Source organism: Drosophila willistoni, chromosome 3R (genome assembly GCF_018902025.1).
Source record: "Drosophila willistoni isolate 14030-0811.24 chromosome 3R, UCI_dwil_1.1, whole genome shotgun sequence".
NCBI lineage: Eukaryota > Metazoa > Arthropoda > Insecta > Diptera > Drosophilidae > Drosophila > Drosophila willistoni.
Genome location: NC_061086.1, coordinates 20173623 through 20200218, shown reverse-complemented (window position 1 = coordinate 20200218; position 26596 = coordinate 20173623). Strand labels below are relative to the sequence as shown.

The following is a 26596-nucleotide window of genomic DNA, read 5'->3' as shown; positions in this document are numbered from 1 at the left end:
TACAGGACACGACTGTCCCCAACAACACATCGCATTCAGGCTAACAGTTGCTGATCTCCAGTCCAGCCACACGTTCTGTCCTTGGCAGTATTGACTGACAAGCATGGCCACAGCAATGAGACCACCCACACCCGCAGACCGCCCAAAAAATTAACCCACTGTCCGTTCGTTAAGTCTCTTGGTGATTATCATTATAATAGAAATATAATAAAATACATATATGTAAATATAAATATTGTTATTCCATTAATTTTGCATTCATTTTTGATGTACTTTTTCATGCATATTTTTTCTTTACAAGTAGGGGATCTAGAACATATTTTCGGAAGGTGTCTGACCAGAATATTGAAATTGTCGCACGGCCATCTGAAGTAAATGAAAAGTTTAGCAATTAACAATCCACCAAGTTGGCAGCCCTTGTAGCTTGAAATTGTCACTTGACAAGAAAATGTTTAACGTGAGTAAGTTGTAACTCAAATAATAATTTAGTAATAAGTCCAACAGGATAAACAAAGATAAATACTTGCATCCATTTTTAATTTGAATCCCAAAATTTACCGCATCATGCATATTCTCTTACGTTTTTCTCTTTTTATCCTTCACACACATTCGTCTTCGGATCAGTCTTTCCCTATTTACCGTTTACCATTCTCACAAAACTGTAGCTTACTCAGCTGAACATAAAAAACACACATACACACCTACATCTTTTTAGTTTAATTCAGCAATAAGCAAAACGATCATGATAACAAAAATAAATGCAGCAATCGATTGTATACATTTCAACATTTTTTAAATTTCTTTTTACTTTCTTTAAGTTTTAATATTTTAAAACAAAATCTAATTCTACAATCAGAAGCGACTAGCGGCAAAACAAATACTCTGACAGCGTTGCCAGACTTTAAAAAGTAGCTATGCTGTAGCTAAAACCCGCCAAATAAGCATAGCTAGATCACCAACATCTGGTCACACTATTAACTCGTTTTTGTCACTAGACGCTTCCACTTGCAAATAGTTTTTTAATTTAGTGCTTAAAATGCAGAAAAGTGCATACAAATTGAATTTTCAGAAAACTAATGCAATTGTAGTCCAAATGATTCTATTCCCACTAAAAACAATTCGACGGTTGTTGGAATATTGCAAAAACTTTCTAATTGGAAAAAAGGAAGAAGAAGAAAGGAAAAAATGGTCAGATACCACCGACTCGTCTAATATTTGTTGGTGTTGGATTGAGAGGTCGTGCCCTTTGGAGGAAAACCCAAAATGCAATATATGTATGGCTACCCAGACTAACTTTTAATACCTAACATGTAACGATCTTCGTTCAGGAAGACCCTCTATATCATGGCTTGAGAGTTGTTACCATGTCAAATGAAACACTAGATGCAATATATGTATGTATGTCTGTAGGTTAATAAGGTATTTATTTACATATTATAACTTTGCAATTAATCCCAGCATCCCTTACTTCCAGAGATCAGGCCCATTCCTTGAAGACCTTAGAGATAGCTACTTATCGCCTTAGAGAGATGCAAGCTTCACGTCCTGTAAGTACAACCCAATAAAGGGTTACAGAGAGGAAATATCTTTTACAAATATCTAATTCTATCACTAGGGAGTTTGAGTTTCTAAAAATCTTTTTTTTTTCTTTATTTATTAAGAATGTCAAGAACCCCAACTGCCCTTTGGTTCTCTATGTATTCTAGAACTCGACGCCAGGCTTACATTTATCCATTGTTTCTGTTTCGTGGATTATTTTTAAATTATAAAACCATTCTTCAACTTGAAAGAATAAATTCTATTCAATAACTATTCATTCATATGAATGCCATATAGATTAGTCGTCCAAGCTAGACAAAACGAAATATACACTATTTTTATAAATTTATTAGTACTATAGTTCTGAAACAATATCAAAATATTGCCAACTTTTGGTATATGGCAGATATAGCAACTATTTGTTGAATTTAGCTGAAAGAGCAATGAATATTTAAATTTGATTCCTTTCAGTTTATGTTTAGTTTAAGTGTATTTGTTCGATAAAAATTCCTTTGCATTGTTAGACTTAAAAAAAAATTAAAGCAAATATTTGCTGTTCAATGTAGAAAAAGCAAGGAAAAAAACCAATTGATTCTATCATTTTTTTTCTTTATTTTTTTTTAACTTTTCATCAAATATATACGGAATTTCTTTCTTTGGATTTGGCTTTGGGTCTCAAAAATTTATCAATGCAATTGATTTCATCTGAAATCACTTCTTTTTCTCTTCCTCATGCACTATCTGCTGTGTCTCTGTCTTTTTAATGCCATACTCCACCATCTCTGCAATATTATTTATGAGTCAATGACGTCGCCTGCGAATTCCGTTGACGTGACAACTCATCCAAGAGTTCCGAGCTCGAAGCGACTTCCTTTCAAGCACTTGGCATAAAACGAAAGGCGTCAAATGAAAACACGTGACGCCAAAGCAATTGGTAAGCAACAAAGCTTCAGCTTTGAGTTATGGCAAACGCAATGGAATACACAAACAACTCAACTCCATGGCCCAAACTCGCTGGCCCAAAGTCTGGAAGTCCAAAAGCCGAACTACCACCAGACCACGTTTGCATTTCAATTTTGCAAGCAAGCTCCACTTACTCTCCTTCAAATCCAGCATCACTCTCACTTGCCTGTGCGCGTTTTCTTTTCTCTTCTGTTTTTTTTTTTTGCCCCCACGATAAAATCATAAATCAGCGCTGAATCAGGTAAATAAAAATAATGCTCAAACTCTGTATGCAAATTGAACCGAGACTCTCTGTCTCTATCTCTCCTACTTTCTGGCTGAGATTTGGTTTGGTGCAAAAATATGATAAAACTTGAGTCAGTCAAAAAGTTTTTGACTTTTGCACGATGGAATTTTCAGAGGACGGGGTAAGAGGGAGACTGATGCTGGCTCTAGTTGCTGACTAGCTGCCGTTTTAGGTTAATATTGTGGTAGACACACATTTTGATTAAGCTGCTGATGGAAAATGTTAGTAGAGGAAATCATTTGGCTTGGCAGGAGGGAGCAACTCTGTTAATTGGTCAGTCCTCTAAAAGGGCATTTAGCTTTATATCTAGTGAAGTGGTGGTCTAATAGGCTTTTTGGTTACACTGCACAACAAGTTAATTTATTAGTTTAGATACTAAAATGTACGAAATAGTTATATTTCGATTTTCAAAACCGATTACCCCTTCATTTCTTGAAATTTCCGAGTGATTGCCTCAAATAAAAGTAATACAATTTACTAGGTGCTTAAAAAATTTCAATAAAATTGTAAAATTGTTGGAATTGGAAAGTAATAAGCAGAAGCAAGCGACTGGATAAAATAAATATACATATATTATCTTATTCCCTTTATTATATTTTCAGACATTTTCAAAAGTTTTTTTTTCTTCTATCCCATCCTATACGGGTTTTGGGAATTCCACTAGATTTTGCATAAACAAGTTAACCTAAGCTCTTAAAGCTTTATTTTCAAACATTTTTAATTGCCATATGAATGATTGATAAAGAGAAGGTTATGAAGGTTGATATTTGCATAAGCAAAAGGAAAAGATTGAAATTCTGTTATATGGTGTAATCAGACACATGCATACACAGTAAAGTTCTTTTACAAACACACACGGAGGCAGACAAACACATGAACACATGCGAACACTCATTGGGCCTTGGTCCAGAGCTTTATTACTTCAAAAATGCGGTATTTGGCAAATGTTTAGATCAAAGCGAAACAAGGGAAAGAGATAGACAAAAAGAGCTCCCTCCCTAATGGAGTTGGTTTGGTCAGAGAAAGAGGTCAGTATCGAATCGCTTGGGTTATGCTGATGCTGAAGCTCTTGAAGCGTCCACTCATTAAATGGCCGCAAAGCCTGCAATCTCTGGCAGTTCTGATTGCAGTTCCTTCCCTTTCCACCCGTATGGTATGCAGCATTGCCTCAATGCGTTTGTAATCTAACTGGCCTTTGTCGAGAATAAAATTGCATTCGAACTGAATTGAACTGAACTGCTGTGGTTATGCCTCCTGGTGGTTGGAACAACCATACAGCAGTAGCAGCAGCAGCAGCAATTGGGTGTTTCAGAAAATGCCGTTTAAGTAGACTACGTTTATTAATTAACATGGTTGAAAGGCCGTCTTACTGCTCAATATACTGCTTTAACTCACTCACAATCGAACACTTGGAAAAATTTTCTGATAATACTAATGTGGCTTTGTTAGCAAGCGTCAGACCATTTTGCAGATGCAATGAATGAGAAATTTTTCGGTTGAGTAGTAGTAGTATTTGAGTGGCTTTGATGCAGTGCCAGCTTATTGCATATTTCGCTTTAATTATGAAATGTTATCGACGCAAATCAATGCTCTCTTCCATGGAAGTTGAAGTCAATTTTAGTATCTCTGTCTCTTATACGCCTGGCAACGTTCAGAGGTTATTAAGCACAAATGCAAACAAAGCGCAAAGTTGTCTTACGAAGTCAGAGATGTGGCATGTTTATCAAACTCATGTGACGTAGATAAATACGCATAGGGAAGCAAAAGGATAGGTGGGACTCAAGCGGAAACAACGCTACGTAAACAGAGACATTTACAAACACACACACACACACACACCCACACAGTATGCACTGAACGAAGTCAATAAATTCTCATTTCGCGAAATGCGTGGAGCATTTCACCTGCAAAGCAAACGAACAAACCTTCCTTATGTCTTTGCTGCAGAGCAAAGTCAAGCGACGCAATAATAAATACAAATAAAAACATGGCGCATAAAGATTACACAACCGCCACAAACAAATGAACGAATACCCCTCTCTTATGTCACCTCCCCGGCCTTGTTATTTGCCACTCCAATCTATATTAAGTATACGCACCGTTTGAACCATGCATTTTAATGATGTTGCCGTCGCCTTGGGTGCCAATTCAATGTGTATCTGTTGCCTGTTTACTTCAACATTCTATTTGCTGGTTGCTGAAGCTGCTGGCTGGTTGACTCTGAGGACACGAAAAGGTTCATTTATTTCAATTAGTATTGAATTCAACCCGCAGATGAAACTCAAAGCCATCATAGCCTTCAGCTAATATCAACAATAAGTATCTGACTGTCAACTTATTAAAATAGATATTAGCTTACACATAATAATTTCTTTTCACCACCTTTTCAATTTAAACCAAGCTGCTTAATATTTAAAAAAAAAAAATGGAGGTGGCTTCAATTTAAATAATCGTTAAACTTGAGCAAACAAATTGAGACTAAATTATCTATGCATTTACCTGTTTAATATTGGTTCATCTCTCAATAATTTCTTTTATTAGGAGTAACTTTCTTTACTGATAGCAGGTAGGAGTTTGCTTAACATAAAATAGAAGATCTTTAAAGTTTATAATATCATAGAGATCAAGACTACATAGTAATTTAATCAAATTACAACACTTCTGCATAGGTTATCGGAATTTATGACAGATTAACTGTCACTGAGCTCGTACAGAATATATTATTTTTCCACAGACAAGAAAGTTTGATAATTTTAAAAACTATTTTTAAACATTTTTTTTAGTTTAATCGAACGAAGAGTCACTAGTGAAATGCAATTTTCTTAGCTGATATAAAACTGATTTTACTTTATTATGTACGACTGAAGAAGCAAAAAGGTTAAACTTTGATTGACTGGTCTGGTCTGTCCTGATCTGTGAAATCAAAGTAAACCACTTATCTGAAGGCTTTTTGCAGTTTCTAATGGCAAAGTTTATTATTCATTTAGCTCTCTGTCTCGCTCTGTCTCTCTCTCTCTCTATATCGCTTTTAGTTTTCTCCTCTGGTTTTCTCATCGTTGCTGTGTGTATTGACGTTGCTGTGTAAATATTTCTATTTATGCTTTATTTTTTTTTTTTTTTTGTATATCGTTATTGAGCCAGCGACCACGTTTCCAGGCTACTTACCCGCTAGCTACTTGACCTGACGGGTTGGCAAAGGCAACAGAAGCAGCAGCAAAGGCGGCAGCGGTGGCAACGTCCCTGGCACGTTGCTAATGTGCATGGCCATTAAGTCGAAGCCGGAGTGCTGCGTGTTTTGTTTACGCAACGGCATGCGCCCAGAAGCAGGCAACACTTTTATTCCATGGCCATTGCATTGTTGCATGTGGCAAACTGCTGTTGCTGCTGCTGCAACTGACAGGTGGAAGGAATAGAGTAAGGCAAAGCGGCAAAAATCATATTAACTCGAGTTGTTGGTTGCTAACCAACCCAACAACAACAACTGCAACAACAACCACGACCAAGGCAACACCAACAGCAATAACAACAGGCAAGAACAGAACGGAACTTTAGTCGCCGAGTTTAAACTGAAAATCAAAGTGACGCTATGAAAATAAATAATATATATATATATGTGTATAAAAAATAGAAAGAAAAAACAAACAAAAAATGTTGATGTGAGAGAAAGAAATAACTGAAAACGGAAATGAAATATTTTCCATAAACCCAACCTAACAAATTGAACAAGTAACTTCTCCCAAACGTGTGCAACATTTCAAAAGCGTTTGTATTCGGCCACAGCCGCAACTGTGTTGTCCTGGGATACACAAAAGGATTTGCCAGACGCCCAGAAGTAAACACACACAAGCATACACACACACACACACACACACGCACATACACACCCACACATACACCCACAAACACACAGGCATACAAGAAGGGGCAAGGCAAACGCGAAAACGAAAACGAACTGAGCAACGGCAACTGAAATTGATTGAAAGTACAACAAAAAGCAACGAGCAGGTGAAAGAGGAGCAATCAGTTGCTCCTTCTACTGCTACTACTTCTGCTCCTGCTTCTTGCCACCGCAGCCTCGTTTGATGTGCAGCCGCGCGAAGATTCTGTCGTTGTCGTTGCCATTTGAAGAGGGAAACCAAACAAGCAAAGAGAGAGAGTGGAAAACAAAGTCAAATAAGGAAAGCACCGGAGCACCTACAAATGTCGCAGGTTCGCGTTGTACCTGTGGATCTATCCTCAAATACATCACATATCAATCCGAAAGAAAGTCAAAGCAGCAGCTATGATAATCAGAGTCAGAGTCACTCAGCTCAGTATTCGGTGGGATCCATTAGCAACGATGAGCCGCGTATCATTTGGCTAAAGACGATTATTGCCAATTCTTTAGGCGTTTTTGAGCCCGAACATGTAAACACTTTGATAGCCAAAAATGAGGAAGCTGTCAATACATTTTTTCGCAAGCGCTATGAACGCCAGGCCGATCTGGATTGTGTGGTGATGTTTGTATGGCGTACATTCTATGACAAGTTGGTTGAAGAGGAGATTACAGTGCTGGAGGAAGTGCCACGACCACCGCCACCGGTTGTCGACAAGAAAGCCAAGGGCAAAAAGGGCAAGGGTGATGGCAAAGCTGGCGGTAAAGCTTCGGCAAAAGCCGCTGGCGGCCCCAAAGGACGCAAAAAGGGTGGCCAAGAGTCGGCCATTGAAACAGATTCGGGACGTCCATCGGGCACTGAACTGGAGATAACAGATCCGGACGCCACTTATACGGGTGGCGAGACCACCGATGCCGATCTGGAAGGTGAACTGGAAGGCGAAGAAGAAACCACTGTGGCGGGTAGCGGCAAAAGCTCGGCCCGTTCCAAGCGTTCACGTAAGTAGAGTTCCTGGACACACACTCATCCCCACTCATCACATCGCATCACACATTCTTGCTCTCAACTCCTCACAACTCTCATTGTCTTTCATCCATGTCGAACTCTAGCAGCCAGCTCTGATACGGAAAACGGTAAATATATGACGCTTCATCTTTTCCTCCATTTTTTTTTTCTCATTTATTTTCATTTTGTCCGTTCTTTGTGTGCTACTTTCTTTTGTTTCTGTCCAACCATTTTAATTTCAAAAGTTTTTCACTGCATTTCAAGTAATTTCTTATATTTTAAGTTTTCTTTTTTTACTCTTCTTTTTGGTCATCGCATAAATTTTTAGCTCCGTCCAAGTTAATATCAAACGCAAATCTTTCTCCACGTTCTTTGATTCACATTCACGCGGCCGCACCACATCACATCATAAATATTTAAGGGGCTCATTTTCCTCTTTCTTCTTCAGCGACTGAAAACTCATTTCTTTTGTAACTTTTAATTTGAATTCGGCCACCCTTTTCTCTCTCTCTCTCTCCATCTCGTTGGTCGGTAGTCCCATTTTCAGATGCAGTTCATTTGATTTTGCGCCCAGCGTGGCGCAAAGATAATAGTTAACTTTTTTGGGCTCATTCATTGCATTTGAAATGGGATCCGCAAAAACGCGAAATTCTCTGGCGAAAGTTAGCCACAATGCAGAGGAGACTTTGTTCACTCACGTCAATCTAAATCGCAGTCACACAGAGTTGCAATTCATTCCACTTGGATTTGACACACCCATTTGCCTTGCATTGGTTGCTAATGCACTTTACAATCCTTTTCCATTCTCTTCCTTCCCAACCTTTTCATCCCACACCCCATGCATCACATCAAACTCAATTCACGACAGGTCGCAAAACGAAGAAAAAGAGCATTTATGTACCCGTCTATGTGGAGGTTAAGGTAAGTGCGAAATTCTATGCAAATTATCATTCTTCTTTTTTTTTTGTCACTAATCGCATTTTCATTATAAAACATGGATTTTTTTTCTTATATAGAAACTGGTGCCAGCTTATGTCAAGACTCCATTACTTCATTGTCACTTTGGTGAAATGCAATCGGCAAATTTCGATCCTAAAATTCGTTATGTTTACATAGTGCGAAAAAACCGTCGCGAGATACGTAAGTAAGAGTAAATTAATCATGAATTGAGCAAACGGGTTAGTTTCGTTTTGGAATTTCTACCATTCTTTTAGGATTCACAAATTTATTTGTACTTACACATTTTACTTGGCTATTAAAAGTGAACAATTTTGAGATCATCTTTGAGATTCTCAGCATACTTTTGGGGACTTTTGTCGCTTAGTCTTTAATTATATTATATATATTTATTTTTTTTCACTATTCTTTTTATTGAATTTCCCATTATCTTTATGAAACAGCTTTTCAGAGTCAAATATATATAAATATTTTTTATTATTCATTTATTTATTAGTTTGTGTATTAATTTTCTTTTATTCCTTTGCCATGTTACAGCCTGGTTCAATGAAATAGCGCAGTGTTTTGCTGAAATGCCTTCACTCTTTGTATTGGGAACCATACGCGGTTCATTGATCGATTCCCTGCGTGAGGACCTCAATGTGGTAAGTATACGTTTCTTGAATGCACGCTACACCTAATCCAAAATCACTCAAATTTTCGCCCTTTTTCACTCATTTCACACACCATAAAACGTTATTCAATCAATCAATGGCCTTAAGACCATTGTTTCAAAAGCCTTTGTCGTTGTCGTCAGCATCAGCGTTAGCGTCTTCTCGTCCATCGTTTGTCCATCGTTGCTGCCGACCGCAAAACAAAATGTTGTGACGAATTGTAATTAATTCCCAAAAACAAGGCAGTCATCTATCAAAATGCCCGCACTTTGCCGCAAGATTTTTACGCTTCACTGCATGGCAGAAGTGATTTTCAAGTCGTATGGGTGGTGGTTGGCCCATGGTAGGGAGTTGTGTCACGCCTACAAAGCCTTAAGCGGGCAAATTGCTTCATCATAGCCTCAAAATGTGCTGCGGTTTCCATTAGGCTGGTCCCCGACCTTGTATAACAAGTCGACCCCACCCAATCAAAGACTTGGCAGCTTTGCAAATTTTGCGGTCTGTTGTGCAAAGCGCGCCACACACAGAAAAAGAGAGAGAGATAGAGAGGGAGAGTGGGTCAGTAAGAGCAAAGCGAAAGCAGATCCTGCTGCTGCCATAATATTTGGTTTTTGCATGAAAATAAATTGGAAAATTTTGTTGGAAAATCAGAGTTTTTCGTCAAATCAACGCGGCAAATCAATTAGAGAGTCTACGCGAACCGCAAGCCCAGCTCAGGCTCAGGCCCAGTCACTGGCATTGGCATTGGCTCTCACTCAGCATACACTTCACTCCATATGAATGAAATTTGCCCAGTTTTCGTTCTTTGTTTCTATATTTTTTTTAAGCTTTTTTTTTATTTTTTGTGTGTTGCAGGTTTACAGAAGCGCCTATCAATTTCAATTTCGCGAACCGACCACCACGGATACCCAACAAATGGACAGTTATGATGGCCAAGCCGGAGGCGATGGTGGAGTTGGTAGTGCAGCTGGCGCTGCTGGGGATGCTGGCGAGGATATTTCGAGCGAGGCCAAGGAATCGGGACCGGGTCTATTGGAGCTATCCAAACCATCGGAATTTCGTTTGAAAGCGCTTAAACAACAAAAGTATTTAACTTTTAACAAAGGCAATGCGGCATTCGCTTCGCTGGTTGGGCTAGGGGTTGATTGCAGGAAGCTGTCAGGCGGGAAAAGGGAACGAGAAGTAGGTAGTTGGAGGCACTGCTCCCGCGCTTTATTGGTTTCATGCTACTGGAGCCGCGGCAACGACTGTGCCTCCAACTGTGAGCGCTTGATTTTTCTTTCATTCTTGCTGTTTGCCTTTGTTTTGCGTTTATCGCTGGTTGCCATCGAAGCGGTTACAGTTCCTTTTTTCTTGTTGGTATTGTTGCTGTTTTTGTTTTTTGACGGCGATGGGTCCTGCATAACCCTTTTCGCACATAAATTACAGCACATCCGATAAGAAAATTTTTATTTTTAATCGGATTTCATGCTGCCATCAACGGCGGCGCCACCATCGCCGTCGACGTCGTCGTCGTCGTCGTCGTTGGCGGTGGTAGTGTCGGAGCTGTCCCTGTTGTCTTCTGGCCATTTTCCATTTGTTTGGCAGCCCAACATTTATGGCACATCCTGGCCACCGCCGCGTCTCATTCATCCTAGCCTGCAGTGGACCCTTCATTGCCTTCTCGCGATTGCCACTTGACCGTTGGCATTTTTTTTTTGTATTCCGTTCTTTATTCTTTGTCGTCGCTGTTTTTTTTTCTCGGTTAGGCATGCAGATTAAAAAATACCAGTGTAGATGGAGTCAGAGTTGAATTCGAAGTAGTCGAGAGAAAAAGGAGGTGGTGGTGGTGATGAGGGGGGGTCTCGGGTACATCCTTTGTTAGCATTCTTTGTTGTTGGCACTCGTATTTGTAGCTCATTTCGCTTATCAGCTTTCATTAAGCGCGCCTTTAATTTTGTTTGCTGATTTTTGTATATGTCTGTTTATCCCTTTTGTGCGCAGGAAGCAAAAGGAGATGGAGGCCATGTCTAAAAAGCAGGATAAAACCAAGAACGTTGTACCCGATGCCGAGCATGAGGATGGTGATGATGAAGAAGGCGAGCACGAGAAAAAGCCTGTGGTAGAGGCAGCCTCCTCCTCCGAGGAAGAAGGTGAGGTTGAATTTTAAAGTCAATTAAATATTTCAATATATTCTATGTCAATTGCAGAGGATCAGAAACCAGAACGGCTGACAGTAGGTGAGCGATGGGAAAAGTTACTTACTGAGACCAAGGCCAAGGTCGCGGCAGAACATGCAGCCGAAGAGGCCACACCGCCACGTGTTAATCCCATACAGAAGCTGATATTCAAAGAGATTGACGAATTCGATAAGGAAATCGCCTGGACTATTAATCACATTGTCTGGGCTTTCAATTTGCCCTCATCGTATGTAATGCCCGGCCAAGAGGCTACCGAATTTGAAGATGCGATCGTACGAATACCCGTCGATCCCAAGAAACTTGACTTAATTCCCACATACACTACAACCCAATTAGAAGATGTTGTTAGCGGATGGATGAAATATTTAACTAAAACCATGAAAACTCTCAAAGACACCAAATTGGATGAATTTACCCCCATGGCTGAGTATCGATATTGGCATAAAATGGAACTTGAACTCTATGGTACTTTGGAGCAGCTGAAAACTGATTTTGTTGTCGCAGTGTTGCAACGTCTGGCCGACGATGAGTCCAAAATTCTTCCCGAATGGGAAGCTGTTCTGGAAAAGACACAAGAGCGCTTCAAGTTGGCCAAAGAGAACTCTGATTATCTAGGCACAATCACAGACTACTTGGAGGTGAGTCCTTGAGAGTATTGAAAAAGAATTGCTTATCAACTAATTGTTATTATTATAGAAAATTCGAAGCTATGAGAGTTTCAAAATGACTGTACTCCAAATACCCAATATAATGGTTGGACTACGACACATTTGGACCATGTCTAGTTATTTTTGTCGTGATCCTGAAATGCAGGTGCTACTCTGTCAGATCTCGAATGTTTTTGTCCAGAAGGTGAAAAACATCATTAATTTTGATAATATTTTTCGGTAAGTAAGCACATTAATAACAATTTAATTAAACGAATTAACTCGGCTTACTCTATCTTAGCTATTCGGCTACTTACACCCATGAAACGGCCACCAATTGCGCCAATTTACTGCGCTGCTGGAAGCAGGCATACAAACTGAGTCGCCAGCACATTGAGGAGTCTGGTGCTGGTTCCCGTTGGGAATTCGATCGAGTGGCTCTGTTTAATGAAGTCAATCACATACATCGTGTGGCCGTAGATATTGCCTATATAGGACGCGTTTTTATTCAATATGAGAATCTGTTTGGTCATCGTCTCAAGGCTCTGATTGCCGATCCTTCAATTGTGGATAATTTAATGCGTAAAGTCTATCGAATGTTGGATGAGCTGATTCGCAGTGTGGATTATGATATGTTTCTGCCCAGTAACTGGGAGAATTGGGAATATTCGCTGGAACAATTTAATCGGCGTTTAGAAGTGCTTGAAATTGAAGCCAAAATGGTGATTGATCAGAGTATAAATTCATTGCTTTCATCAGAGAAGGGTCTTCAATTAATTACAAATGCCAGCACTCTGGACACACGTCAAAGTCTGCAAGAGTTTGTGGCCACAAAACATGAAAATCTTTTACGTTATTTTGTAACCGAAATCAATGCTGTAGAGACTGTATTTTTGGTAAGCTTTTTTTGTTTGAAACTGAACTCTTGAGTGACTTGAATTCCTTTTTATCTTGTAGAACAATCGCAAAACTCCACCAATGGCCAAGCATCAGCCTGCAAAGATTAGTGCCATTTGTTGGTCTCGTTTACTTGGACGCAAACTCAAGAAATCGGTGCTAGCTTTTAAATCTATCGAAGACGATCCGGCATTAGCGAATAGTTTTTTAAAACGCACATCGTTTAAACAGTATTTCGAATTGATGGCCGTAATGTTCCAGTTTGAGAAAGTGCTATTTGAAAAGTATATACAATCGGCCACCTATATTATAAATCACACGAATCGCTCTAATATACTGGGCATCCGCATCTGCCGAGAAGATACAAGTAGGTTCATATGATGCTTTCTTTTGTGTGATGCTCATATATCATATATATATCTTTAGTGAACGCTATTGCTGAAGCCTCGCAGACTTTAAAAGCCAAGCCACGAGACAATTTGAATACAGCTGGCTCTCGTCATGGTGTTAGCCAAATGCTAAGTCTAGCCAATGTGCAGTCAGAGGGCACAATGAGTTTGGCTGAGTCTTATAATTTTTCGGAAGATGCTGATACAGAAGAGGACACAGTAGACGTTGGCGACACGGGCCCAGTTGGTTTTATGTGTCGTATAAATAGATTCACTGTCCTGACTGCCATGATTATGTGGATGGTGAGCAAGACAAGGCATGGCAATGTACAACTGCAGAAATGCATAGCTTTTCTATCACTGATAAAGGATAGAAAGGCTAGGGATATTAAAGCGCAAGATAAGGAGCATGCCAAGATTTGCGAATGTAAGTTTACTTAATAGTTTTTGATAGTGTCTATAAAGAGACTCTCCATCTTTTTCAGTGCTTGTTCGTGCTGAAACTCAGCGTCTTCTGCCCACTTGGCGTGAGCTTGTGGGCGATAGAGTTCTTATTGAATATGACATGCATTTTGTGGTTAATCTCAATCGCGAAATATTCGATGTAATGTTCGAAGGACAATTATTTGAGCATCTTGGCTTTGAATTGCCAGCTGTTCTGCGCACGGCCATCATGAAGAAAAATCTACTTTTCAATGACTATGAGAAACTAACGGAAGTAATAGAGCGATATAACAAAATCATTGGCAATTTGTCGCTTTCGGAGGTGATCTTCTTGCGCGATCATATCTACGACACCGAATTGTATATACAAATGGGTGTGGGACGTTACAGTTGGATATCATTTAATATTGCCAAATTCTGTGACCAAGTCAATTCTCAGTTGCGCAAATTGACTTCAATTGTTGCTCAAATTAATTTCATACGCGTCGATCTGAGAAACCGCATTGAAATGATCAAAGCTTACAATTTATTCAATCTCGACGACGAAATTCAAGAATCGGCCACACCAAGTATAAATTTCAGACGATCCCGTACCCAGTCCGCTACGCGAGGAACATCATCAACGATACGAAATTTTGTTTCAAGTGGCGGTGAAAATATTACCATCTATCAAGCTGAGGAGGAGCCCGATGAGGAGAAGAAGGAACAACAAGCCTGCGGCACTGAAATCTATCAATGTCAGGGCTATTTTGAGCGCTTGGAAGCATCGCGTAATCGTAAAGCAGCTCAAATGAAGAAACTATACGATTCATTGGGTCCTGTTCTAATTAAATTAGAAAGTTTGGTCCTTGGCACATTTACTGGTCGATCTGAAAAGATGCGAACTTACTATAAATTTTGGGAGGAGGAGACTTTCAAGTGTATTGTTGAGTAAGAGTGATAAGATTATTCCTGAGAATTATCATCTAAGCTAGATTTCATTTCTTTATAGCATGACATTTCAGAATCTTAAATGTTATATCAATCGATTGCTCTCGGATAGCCCTATGTTTGAGGTCAATGCAGTCCTCTTGATGTCAGAAATTGTTTTGGAGCCCTCTGTCCAGGAATTACAGAATATAATTGTAACTGCTGCAAAAGACTATTTGTCGCGGTGAGTTTTTAGTTTGTTTCTTTTATACCGTAAATATCTAATTCTCTGATATAGCCTGCAGATATTTACCCGTTGGATGGCAGGGACATGTGTTAATTGTCCACCCATTGAGACTGGTACACAATGGAAATTCAATTATACCTTCTACGAGGATATTATGCAAAATTCTGCAATTGTCGAACTAATTATCAGCATACACGATTTAGCTTCCAAAATAGCTAACGAAGCAAGAGGATTCGTTGTCCAGTGGGTTGATTACTAAGCAATGTTAACTTCCTATCAATGTACTCTATGTATTTTTGCAGATTTCGCAAGTATTTCAATCTGTGGGCCTACGAAAAGAATCTAATATGCCAAAAATTTGTTGAACGCCAAGTGACGCTTATCGAAATCGATGAGAAATTTACATTTTACTCGGCCATTGTGGAAGATATGGCCAACATGCGCAAGTATCAGGATGTGAAGTGTGTGCGCATAAATTTGCAGCCATTGCTGGACAGCATCACCCAACATGCCCAGGAATGGTGCACCATATTGGGCGAGGAGTTGTTGCGGCATGTCAACGAGAACATGAGGGCAATGCGAAACGAAATCAAAGTGAGTACCACCACTGCAACCACCAGATGCAACCGTTCAGTCACAGCCAGTCACTCATTGCCAAGTCAATCTGCAAATGCAAAAAAAAAAACCTTCATTCTCCCTACACAGACTCTCAGCATGAATCTCAATAAGCCTACACGCGAACTGGAGGACTTTAAGCTTGTCATGCAAACAGTTGCCACCATTCAGTCAACAACTCTTACCAATGAGCAGAAGATACATGAAATGCAAGAGACATTTACGGTGCTAAGCGAACATGAGATTATGGTGAGTACTGAAATGAAGTGTGTGTGTATGCGTGTCTAATAGTAATGGTAGCTGGCTATTGCTTTTACTCTATAACCATTTTCCGGTTTTGCCAGAAAACAATCTCTTAATACCTATTTTCAGCTTTAATGCGAGTTGCTAAACTCGATGCTTATTTGTGTATTCAAATGAGCAGTTTTTCCAAAAAATCCTCTCAAATAGCGCTGTGGTCAGGTTCAGAGCCCACGCTGTTTCTGTTTACATATGCATATTTGGTAGCCCGTTGGCATCAGTGGGCAGTGCCATTTGAAAATGGCTTTTCCGCATTTGGTTACATAAATGCAGTAAATGCTCCACCTCAAAAGCGTAACGGATCGATTCGATGGACAATGCTGCGTATGGGTTATACATTTGCCAGCCATTTTGGATTCGTTCCATGGTTCATTCATTTATTGATGCCAATCGATGTTACAATGCCGTTTAGTTTTACTTTTTTCTTGGCCAGACAAAATGGAATTAACTTGCATTTTATATAAATTAATGAATGCATTCAAAGCGCAAAAGCAAATGAAAATTTATGTATGTAGCTGCGGCCCTGAAAGCTATGCTATGGTTTTTTTTTTTTTTGCTTTCCGCCAACTTCTGTGTGTGTGCCACACTTTTCTTGATTATTATTTGCACTCTGATATAATTAAAGAATTTTTACTATTTCTTTTTCTTTCTCGAATTGACTTTATGCAGTTCCCTTACGAGGACATGCTGATGGCCCATCACCTGGAGAAACGCTGGAAGCGACTGTTCCTATCGGCATTGTATCGCTCGGAGAAGCTGCAACCAATTAAGCAGAAATTCGCAGATATGACTTCCGTGGAAATCGAAGTCTTCTACGATGATGTAAGTTGTCAAGCCTCACAAAAGGACGTCCTGCCAGTCCTTGCCGACTTTGCATTTCCGCCATTTAGCGTCAGTTGGGTTTTCTCTGCTGTTGCTGTTGGCTTTTCCCTTTCCTCCTTTTTTTTGCCCGCTTTCCGTTTATTCGTTTCGCTTTGCTTTCTGCAATTCCGTTTTGTTTCCTTCCATTATTATTTCCTTTCAATGGCATTTTAATTGGATTTTTCCGTGCGCTCAACCATTATTGTCAATTGTTAGCGGCGACGACAGCGTAAAATGAATTAACTTGAAGTGTTTATTATTTGAATTAGGGCGTGAATGGGCAAAAAATAGAGACGGGGTGGTGGTGATGATAACATTCACGCTGCACTAACCATTCGTTATTTCACACCTATTTGAACAGTTGGCGGAATTCATCAAAGATTGGGATGAGAATGGCCCCGGCTCTGTTGGTCCCGAATTGGAACGTGGCGTACGTCTCATGGATCCCTATGGTCATAAAATCAGCGAGCGTGAGGATCGTCGTCAAGAGCTGGCCAATGCGGAACGTCTCTTTGATATGCCCATGATGGATTACCATGAGTTTGGACGAGTTCAGACCGAATTTGAGGGATTGCAGCAGGTTAGGCGGAAACATATTTTTATTGAACCTCCTTGAATACTAAAACGCTTTATTTACATCTTTAGATCTACAAACTGTACAAGGCACAAAAGAATGGACGTGAAGGCTGGGCCAAGACCTTGTGGGCCGATTTGGATCCCACTGTCTTGACCGAGGGCGTTGAGAGCTATTTAAAGGAATTCCGGAAATTACCCAAGCCGGTAAGTTCTGCTTTCCTTTCAACAAAAAGAGCCGTTTAGCTATGGTCGAAAACTTTGCCAATTAAGCAAAGTTTTTTTTTTCCTTATTTAATTTGGTTTTTAGCCTGGTTGAATTTTCATAAAAAACAAAAAAAAACAACAAAAACAAAAGTGGAAAACGCATGTCTAATGAATTTTTAAGGTCACGACCGCGTTTATACTCTTCCCTTAAGCAGAAGAGTTTTGTAATAAAAAAGGCGACATTGCTACACAAAATTGATTAATGTTAATTCAAATAAGAAGTTCCTAGCCTAGATTTAGACAAGAGTTGTTGCCTCTTAATGGAATAATCAATATAAAGACTGTAAATCATAATTAGATTAATATATTTAAATTATTAAAAGGGTTTCGCTCGCGTCTAGAAAATTTAGATTTCGGGGTTAGATAATTAATCGATTTAAATAGACTTCCTGTTCATAAATTTCCTGTCTTTAAACGCACAGTCATCTCCAATTTATAGAACATATCCACGTCTAATACTTTGGCGTGGTCTTTAGGTTTCCTTTAGGATGAAAAGTGAAATTTACTTTGGGCCACGCCTTACAGCGACAAAATTTTGCACCTAAACTGATTATGACAAATTGATTTATTTACTTCACTAACAAGTTTTCTGAAGAATTTCGCTGTCCAAAAAGTTTTACCGTCTCAGTATAAAAACTTTTAGCCATAATACAAACGAACTTGAACGTGCGACGTATAGAGGTCCGACTCATTCGGTGAGAGCTGTTGTGGGGTATGTGCAGGGGTGCAGGGTGGTGCAGTATTTCCAACACTATACGTTGATTAGAATCTCAAATATTTCATTACATTTTTCGATTAATATACATAAATTTGAATATAATCGGAGGGCATATATTATATGTATTTTAATGCAGTTTTTATCTGCAGAGATTTGGGTCGGCAGCCCTAAAAACCAAATCCCAAACAAACTGTATGTGTGTTTGTGTGTGTGTGTGTATTGCAAGTAGTCAAATGCTTGTGCATAATCAGTGTGTGTCCTCAAAATGTAAATCAATTTGTTCAATATTGAAAATAATTAAAATGCCAACGGCTGTTCCAGGACTTGTTGACAAGCCAATGTTGGTGTTGCTATTGAATTTATGCCCATGCATTTTGTATGCGCAAACACAATAGACAGCAGACAGTCGACACTGTAAAAGTGATAGAGAGGAAGAGAATAAGAGAGCAAGCCGGTTGGGGCAGGCAAACAGACTGCGCTTTTTGGGGACAATAACAACAACAATAACACGAACGGAAACCATCTAACCGAAACCAAAAACCACTGGCCACAGCATGCGCGTTCGTCATAATTCAATGCGGCAACCAGCACCAGGCAACCGCACTATTGTTTCAACTGATTTGCTGCTGTTCCTGCTGCTGCTGCAGCTTCTGCTGGCGTTAACTAACCACTCTCCCACATTTCAGGTGCGACAGCTGCCCGTGGGCCAGCAATTGGAATTGCATATGAAGCAATTCAAGGGCACAGTTCCCCTGATGGTCAGTCTGAAACATGAAGCTTTGCGTGAACGCCATTGGCTTCAACTGATGGAGAAGACCGGACAACATTTCGATATGTCACCGGCTCGTTTTACATTGGAAAATATGTTTGGCATGCAGCTGCATAAATATCAGGAAATAGCCGAACAAATACTAACGAATGCCATCAAGGAGTTGCAAATTGAACGAGGTGTTCGGGCCGTTGAAGAGACTTGGGCGGCGATGGCCTTTAAGGTAATTAAACATTACAAGGGCATGGAAGATCGTGGCTGGATATTGGGACCAGTCGATGAGATAATGCAACAATTAGAGGATAATGGCATGAATCTACAGTCCATGGGAGCCAGTCAGTAAGTTTATTTCATACAATACATTCTTCATGTCGATTGTAATAATAATGTTGTTGTTTTGGGCAGATTTATTGGACCATTTCTGGAGACTGTTAACAAATGGGAACGTTTGTTGGCACTCATTTCTGAGATCATTGACGAGTGGCTGGTGGTACAACGTAAATGGCTATATCTGGAGGGCATATTCATTGGAGGCGATATACGTACTCAATTGCCAGAGGAGGCACGCAAATTTGATGACATTGACAAGGCATATCGTCGGGTAAGATGTGGAGAATGGGGTGATGAGGATAGGACTTCTGTTTGTTTGTTCTGGTTGTTCTAATTCTGCTTCAGATGCTGGTTGTGGTTATTTGGCCAGGCCCAATTACACGCACACACACACATAATGCTAACTCCAGACAATATTGTAAGAATGTGTGTGTGTGTATATAGAGTATCTACTCAATTTATTTGAGTTGATTTAATGTGCGCCGACAATATGGCGACGCCTTACTTAACGGTAAACATAATACGCATGCAAACGACCGCTTTGTGTATGCGTAATTGTGTGACCTACCCACACACACACACACATCTATATATGCACACTGAAATATCTAAGGCCATATTACACATACGCAGAGTGAGCCAAGCTTCAGCACTTTCACCTTCCACACTCTACTGGAATATGCTCAGTATGTGTATGTGTTTGTGAGTGTGTGTGTGTGTATGTTTGCCTTTGTGTTTGGCGCTTAACTTCACTTAACCTTGCCAGCCACTTGGTTCGTTTGCTTTACGTTTCATTTGTAACATTTGCCGCCATATTTGATGCCATTTGTGAAATGATTTATTATTTTGATTTGCTCTCGACATTCGTGTTATACTTGATTCTCTTATCCGAGTTGGGTCCTTGCAGTTTCTGCATTCAATTTGAGGGAATATTTCTAATTAATTAAACTCACAAATTCATTTAGAATCTTAGTTAATAAGACTTAATTTTTGGCAAAAAATGTTTCTTTGTGTTCTGTTATTTTCATTTTCCCCCTTTAATCTTTAAGAAACACATAGATGCCCCATCGTGTCGTGTAAGAGTATTTAAGACCATTTCCAATAATATGTTAGATTTGTATTTGTGTTGTATATATTTTGTTGTTGTTTCTCATTGCTTTTCATAATAATTTACTACTCGAACGGCCGTTGCCGCCATCAAGCCTCTCTTTGTCTCACATTCTTGGCTTCCTCACATACATTTTCCATTGCAGATCATGGTCGATTGTGCCAAAAATCCGTTAGTGGTGCCATTTTGCTCAATACCCGGACGTTTAGTGGAAATCCAAGGTTTGGGCATTGGCTTGGAAAATTGTCAGAAATCGTTAAACGAATATTTGGACTCGAAACGTCGCATTTTTCCGCGTTTCTATTTCATATCCACCGATGAGTTGCTCTCAATTTTGGGCAGCAGTGAGCCATCTGCAGTGCAGAACCACATCATTAAGGTGGGTACTATTACAATGCTTTCAAGTCGATGCTAATGGGGGAGATTGGTTCTGTGAGGGTTGGGGTTGGTGGCGGAGAGGGTGACAACAACAGATTTACCAAACTGCCAGCCAACATTATTTTTATGTTGGGGCGTTGGGAAGATGAGGAGCTGGAGCAGGAGGTGGAGGAGGAAGAAGCTGTATGAGAGGTCTTGTCATAAAAGTTAATGTCACTGTTTATACGTTCTGGCCAATGTCCAGGCGAATGGCGGAAATTACACCATTTTTGCAACACATGCAGACCACTTGGAATATACTCATTCTCCTACTGCTGCTCTCCTCAGTCTCCGTCTCTGTCTCTGTATTCGTCGAATTTTTATGAATTTATTTGGCTTATAAATAAAAATGATTTCTTTTTTTTTTTTGTTGGGGAACTGCTGCATTGATTTTGCAATTCTCATTTGACTTTTCGCAGATGTACGACAATATCAAGTCACTGCGGCTGGTCAAGGAGGGTAGCCAGACAATTGTTACCGCCATGATATCCAGCGAGGGAGAAGTAATGGAATTTCGCCATGTTGGTAAGTACAATGCCTAGCCATTTACCATACTCTGTCTACCAACCTACCTACCTACCTACCTACTACCTACCAAACCATTACCATCAGCATCAACCAACGTCGACTCCCCGCCCTCCATTTCAGCACTGATTGCCAATTTTAAAATTCAACTTTTTTATGGCATTATTGTCTGCCCGGCTGAAGGGGGAGGGAGGGGGTAGGACTGGGAGGCTCGGCCAATTTCTTTTAATTAATTTGAAGCCAGTCGGAATCAGACTGCAGATGATTGCCTCAGTTGTTGTTGCTGCTGTTGTTGCTGAATTTTATTATTGTTGTATACACTTATTGATATTGGCAACTGGGGTTTATTTATGTGGTTATTGTTTTTTTGACTTCCTTTTTTTTCCCTTATACTCCATTTGTTGTTCTTTTTGAGGGCAGCCCGCGCCCAGGGTCGCGTTGAACACTGGATGAACGATGTGCTGGATGAAATGCGACGCTCGAATCGCTTCATAACCAAGACGGCCATCTACGATTTCGGCACGGATCTGGAAATTTCAAGGTAAGTGGTTAAAGTCAGAAATGGGCATAAAACATATTTTATGCCTTTCTTTCGGGAACAATAAGAGACACAGACAGACATATTGATACAGATAGAAAGAGAGTGTGGAGAGTGGCCTGTTCTGGCCTGACACTTCAGCAGCCAATTCCTTTTATGGCCAGCGATTTAAATTGTGGCTCCAACGACTCTTTTTCTCCCACTTCCGTTACCCACTTCAGTCTCGGACTGTATAATTTTGTCATTTCGCGCGATTTATTATTTTGTATAAGCCCAAACGCATGCCTGAGCATATTTATGGCCAATTGTATTAAATTGACAGTCATTGGGGCACTTTCTTCGATTTCGATTTCACTATCTCTTCTCCTTCTCCCTCGCTCTCTCTCTCTCCCCTATGTCTTTCTAGACCCGATTGGCTAATGAACTACCAGGGTATGGTTGGCCTGGCCGCCAGTCAAGTTTGGTGGACTGCCGAAGTGGAAGAAGCATTCGATCAGGCTCAAAATCATGGCAATATGCGTGCCATGAAAGATTTCCTTAACAAGAATAACTATCAGATTGAGGAGTTGGTGCTAAAAGTGCGTTCCAATCTCTCGCGCAATGATCGCCTTAAGTTCAAGGCTCTGTGTACCATTGATGTCCATGCCAGGGACATTATCGATACATTTGTTCGAGATAATGTTCTAGATGCCAGCGAATTTAGCTGGGAGAGCCAATTGCGTTTCTATTGGGTCAAATTCTATGACAATCTGCATGTTCTGCAATGTTCTGGCAGCTTTGAGTATGGCTACGAGTACATGGGCCTCAATGGACGTTTGGTGATTACTCCGCTCACAGATCGCATATATTTGACAATTACGCAGGCCCTGTTGATGAATCTGGGCGGAGCGCCAGCTGGACCGGCAGGCACAGGAAAAACTGAGACAGTCAAAGATTTGGCCAAAGCCATGGGTTTGCTCTGTGTAGTCACCAATTGCGGTGAAGGCATGGATTATCGTGCAGTGGGCACTATACTCTCTGGTCTGGTGCAATGCGGTGCCTGGGGATGCTTTGATGAATTCAATCGTATTGATATTTCCGTGCTTAGTGTAATATCCACGCAACTTCAGACAATACGAAATGGTTTAATACGCAAATTAGAACGTTTTGTCGTAAGTACATAAGATATTCTATTCCCTCTTTCTGGGTAATCATTTTTCTTTGCAGTTTGAAGGTGTGGAAATTAAACTGGATCCCAAATGCGGCGTCTTTGTTACGATGAATCCAGGCTACGCTGGCCGCACAGAGCTTCCCGAGTCTGTGAAGGCTCTCTTCCGTCCAGTGACCTGTATCAAGCCAGATTTGGAACTAATTTGTCTTATCTCACTTTTCTCGGATGGTTTTCTCACTGCCAAAGTGCTGGCCAAGAAGATGACTGTACTCTATTCCCTGGCGCAGGCTCAACTCTCAAAGCAGTGCCATTACGATTGGGGTTTACGTTCGCTGAACTCGGTACTCCGCATGGCCGGTGTAATGAAGCGTCAATCTGAGGATCTACCTGAGGCTGTGGTTCTTATGCGTGTACTTCGCGATATGAATTTCCCCAAATTCATATTCGAAGATGTTCCTCTCTTCTTGGGTCTCATCAAGGATCTGTTTCCTGGCATCGATTGCCCACGCATCGGTTATCCAGACTTTAATGCGGCTGTTAGACATGTTTTGGTCAACGATGGTTACATTCTACTGCCCGATCAGGTACTTGCTTTGTCATCAACAAAAAAGGAAAACTAGCTGGAATTGTCACCTGTCCTTAGTTTGACACTTTGTAAATTGCGCAAATGAAGGAAATGTTACAAAGCATTTTCCAGAGCGACACATCCTTCTATCCCAACTTTGAACTTTCGCACATTCGCACTCACTCACTTAGTTTCGAATAGTGGGGCCAGCCCACATCTAATTTCAACTTTGCCCTGATGCTTCTCTGTACTTTGTTGACAATTTTCACTAATACGTTTTCCCCCTCTTTCTTTTCACCTTCCACATTTTCCATGTGCTTCTGTGTGTTCTCTCTGCTGACTAACAACAATTTTGTGCCGTTTTCATCAAACAAAACGTTGCACAAATGTCCAACTGATGTCCACTTGGCTGGGTGGGTGGTTGGCACCTGCTTCGCTTGTATCTACCACTACTACTTGGACGTCATTTATGACAACTAAATTCCCGACAACGGCAACGCCTTCCATGTCAACTTCAACCTACAACCTCGGCAGGAGGACAAAGTGGTGCAAATGTATGAAACCATGATGACCCGGCACTCGACCATGATTGTGGGCCCAACAGGTGGTGGCAAAACTGTCGTCATAAATGCTCTGGTCAAAGCGCAAACCCACATGGGCCTGCCCACCAAGTGCATTGTGCTTAACCCTAAGGTAAGTGGACAAGGTAGATTTTTTGCTCGCAAATTGCTCTGCGTTTCTCTAATATTTGTTTTCCCTTTTTCTCTACTTCTCCTTTTGTTTTTTGCTCGTTTTCGTTTTCTGTCCGTTTCATTTTTTTGTTCTCTGCTTCGACCATTATAAGCACGCTGGGTTAACACTAGTTCTGTCCGTTCAGTCCGTCCCTGCCATCCTGTGCAATATGCTTTCCTTTTTGCCAGTTCTTTCTCACTCTCACTCACTCTTTGTTTTACTTATTTTACTTTCACAAAGCCAAGACCTTAAGTGCTTGTGAAAATGGTTCAATAGAATGGTATAACTATAATTAGTTATGACAAAGTATAGAGAGAGAAGAGAGAGGGATAGTAGGCAAAAGAAGTGAATGAGATGTTAGAATAGAATAGTTGAAAAATTAAGTCATTCTTACCTAAATAACATTACTTAGTCATAAATATCAATTGAACGTTAATTACAATTTAAGTGCGAATCAAAGTCATGGCTCTAAGGGAATTTAATGCTCTTACCTGAGTAGTAATAAAATGTTAACGATAGTAAGCATTAGAATTATTACAGAAACTATGTAATAAATTTATTTACATTTTAGTAAGGTAAATCTTTCATTGTATTGCTTTTGATGATTCCTTTCCTTAGTTACTTGCTTAGTGTAGGCTTTCTAAGGAATTATTAATGTAAAATGGATAGATACTGATATATAAACTAATTGGTTCTACGTTTGTTTGTTTAAACTCTGTTTTCATGTACCCTGTGCTTTGTATTTTTTCCAGGCCTGTTCGGTAATAGAGTTATATGGCTATTTGGATATGGAAACTCGAGATTGGATTGATGGATTATTTTCAAATATCTTCCGCGAAATGAATAAGCCAATTGAACGTGAGGTATGTATTCGTTGTAACCTTGCCTGACTACTGGCTGCTTTCAGTGTCTATTCGGCTTGACGACTACATCTATGTATGTACGTATGCCATGTTACCGCAGGCTGTAGTGCTTCAGTTTGTGCATCATTCATGTGGAAATCGCGCACATGCGCTACTAAATCCCATTACACAACGAGACACGGCAAAAACTAGGACTCTGAGAGTCTCACACTGGGCGAGAGATAGCTCTTCACTCCGAAATGACTTTTCTAGGTAATCTTTCGCACTGACAGCGCCAGGCGACAGGCATTGAATAACACACTTAGGCTAATGCAACCCAACACCAAAAAACCCACCTAAAATAACCAACCCCCCCTACACACATGCACACACACACACACACACACACCCACACAATATGCTGTTCTCGCAAACAGGAGCGGCGATATGCTTGCTTTGACGGCGATGTCGATGCCCTGTGGATTGAGAACATGAACTCTGTTATGGACGATAACAAACTGCTGACTTTGGCCAATGGTGAACGTATTCGCCTGGAGAACTATTGTGCTCTACTCTTCGAGGTGGGCAATTTGAACTACGCCTCACCGGCCACAGTTTCGCGTGCTGGCATGGTGTATGTGGACCCCAAAAATCTACGCTACAGTCCCTATTGGCATCGTTGGGTCCTTACGCGGCCCGAGCCACAGCGTGAGCTGCTCAATAATTTCTTCGAAAAGATAATTACTCAAGCAATTGCTTTTATATTGGAGGGAGTCGATGGCACCACTCAGGGCTTACCCCTGAAAATGGTCATTATGCAAACGGATCTCAATATGGTGACACAATTCTGTAACATGTACGATGCCATGCTGCCCATCTACGGACCTTCGGACAACAAAAACTTCGATGAGCCCGTCATTCAAGTCTATAATACAGATACCTTGGAATGCTGTTTCCTGCAGGGAATTTATGGCTCCTTGGGTGCCTGTCTTTTGGAGAAGCATCAATTGATATTTGATGAGTTCATGAAACGTACATCAGGATTCCCTCAGTTCCAGGATACACCGGAATCACCGGCCAGAGGCGGACAGTTTCCACAAAGTAAGCCCACTCTGTACGACTATTTCTGGGATATAAGGGATAATTGTTGGAAGGCCTGGGAATGGGTAGTTAAGCCCTATACACACAATCCAGATGTTAAGTTTAGCGAAATTCTCGTACCTACTGTGGATAATACGCGAACCAATCATCTTCTAGCACTGATGAGTGAGGTGAGCGCTCTTTTCTTTTAGGGA

The 26596-nt window shown here is 40.4% G+C and overlaps 1 protein-coding gene and 2 long non-coding RNA genes across 4 annotated transcripts in view; 2 read left to right on the top strand and 1 right to left on the bottom strand.

The window, feature by feature from the left end:
• Nucleotides 1–223: 223 nt before the first annotated feature.
• On the bottom strand, nucleotides 224–755 carry LOC124460742. Its single transcript, XR_006954750.1, has 2 exons — nucleotides 702–755; nucleotides 224–366 (listed from the first exon to the last, which is right to left on the bottom strand). It is a non-coding gene; the product is annotated as an uncharacterized LOC124460742 (long non-coding RNA).
• A 78-nt stretch (nucleotides 756–833) lies between these two features.
• Nucleotides 834–1766, top strand: LOC124459777. 2 transcript variants are annotated; one of them, XR_006953792.1, is made up of 3 exons: nucleotides 834–1394; nucleotides 1475–1547; nucleotides 1662–1766. It is a non-coding gene; the product is annotated as an uncharacterized LOC124459777 (long non-coding RNA). The 2 variants fall into 2 exon arrangements; XR_006953793.1 differs by having other exon boundaries at nucleotides 834–1419.
• Nucleotides 1767–6514: 4748 nt separating this feature from the next.
• Nucleotides 6515–26596, top strand: part of LOC6647195 (dynein axonemal heavy chain 10) — a 33325-nt gene continuing 13243 nt past the window's right edge. The window contains exons 1-29 of the mRNA XM_002070463.4: nucleotides 6515–7661; nucleotides 8537–8589; nucleotides 8685–8808; nucleotides 9163–9269; nucleotides 10134–10363; nucleotides 11262–11410; nucleotides 11468–12096; nucleotides 12155–12345; nucleotides 12407–13001; nucleotides 13063–13369; nucleotides 13429–13818; nucleotides 13877–14765; nucleotides 14827–14988; nucleotides 15043–15234; nucleotides 15294–15585; nucleotides 15697–15855; nucleotides 16576–16728; nucleotides 17129–17347; nucleotides 17413–17547; nucleotides 19012–19433; nucleotides 19500–19695; nucleotides 20678–20911; nucleotides 21369–21474; nucleotides 21895–22015; nucleotides 22419–23163; nucleotides 23219–23746; nucleotides 24262–24420; nucleotides 25212–25322; nucleotides 25739–26572. Coding sequence (XP_002070499.3) covers nucleotides 6989–7661; nucleotides 8537–8589; nucleotides 8685–8808; nucleotides 9163–9269; nucleotides 10134–10363; nucleotides 11262–11410; nucleotides 11468–12096; nucleotides 12155–12345; nucleotides 12407–13001; nucleotides 13063–13369; nucleotides 13429–13818; nucleotides 13877–14765; nucleotides 14827–14988; nucleotides 15043–15234; nucleotides 15294–15585; nucleotides 15697–15855; nucleotides 16576–16728; nucleotides 17129–17347; nucleotides 17413–17547; nucleotides 19012–19433; nucleotides 19500–19695; nucleotides 20678–20911; nucleotides 21369–21474; nucleotides 21895–22015; nucleotides 22419–23163; nucleotides 23219–23746; nucleotides 24262–24420; nucleotides 25212–25322; nucleotides 25739–26572 — 9105 coding nt within the window. The 5' untranslated portion in view covers nucleotides 6515–6988. The remainder of the gene's footprint in view (nucleotides 7662–8536; nucleotides 8590–8684; nucleotides 8809–9162; nucleotides 9270–10133; nucleotides 10364–11261; nucleotides 11411–11467; nucleotides 12097–12154; nucleotides 12346–12406; nucleotides 13002–13062; nucleotides 13370–13428; nucleotides 13819–13876; nucleotides 14766–14826; nucleotides 14989–15042; nucleotides 15235–15293; nucleotides 15586–15696; nucleotides 15856–16575; nucleotides 16729–17128; nucleotides 17348–17412; nucleotides 17548–19011; nucleotides 19434–19499; nucleotides 19696–20677; nucleotides 20912–21368; nucleotides 21475–21894; nucleotides 22016–22418; nucleotides 23164–23218; nucleotides 23747–24261; nucleotides 24421–25211; nucleotides 25323–25738; nucleotides 26573–26596) is intronic.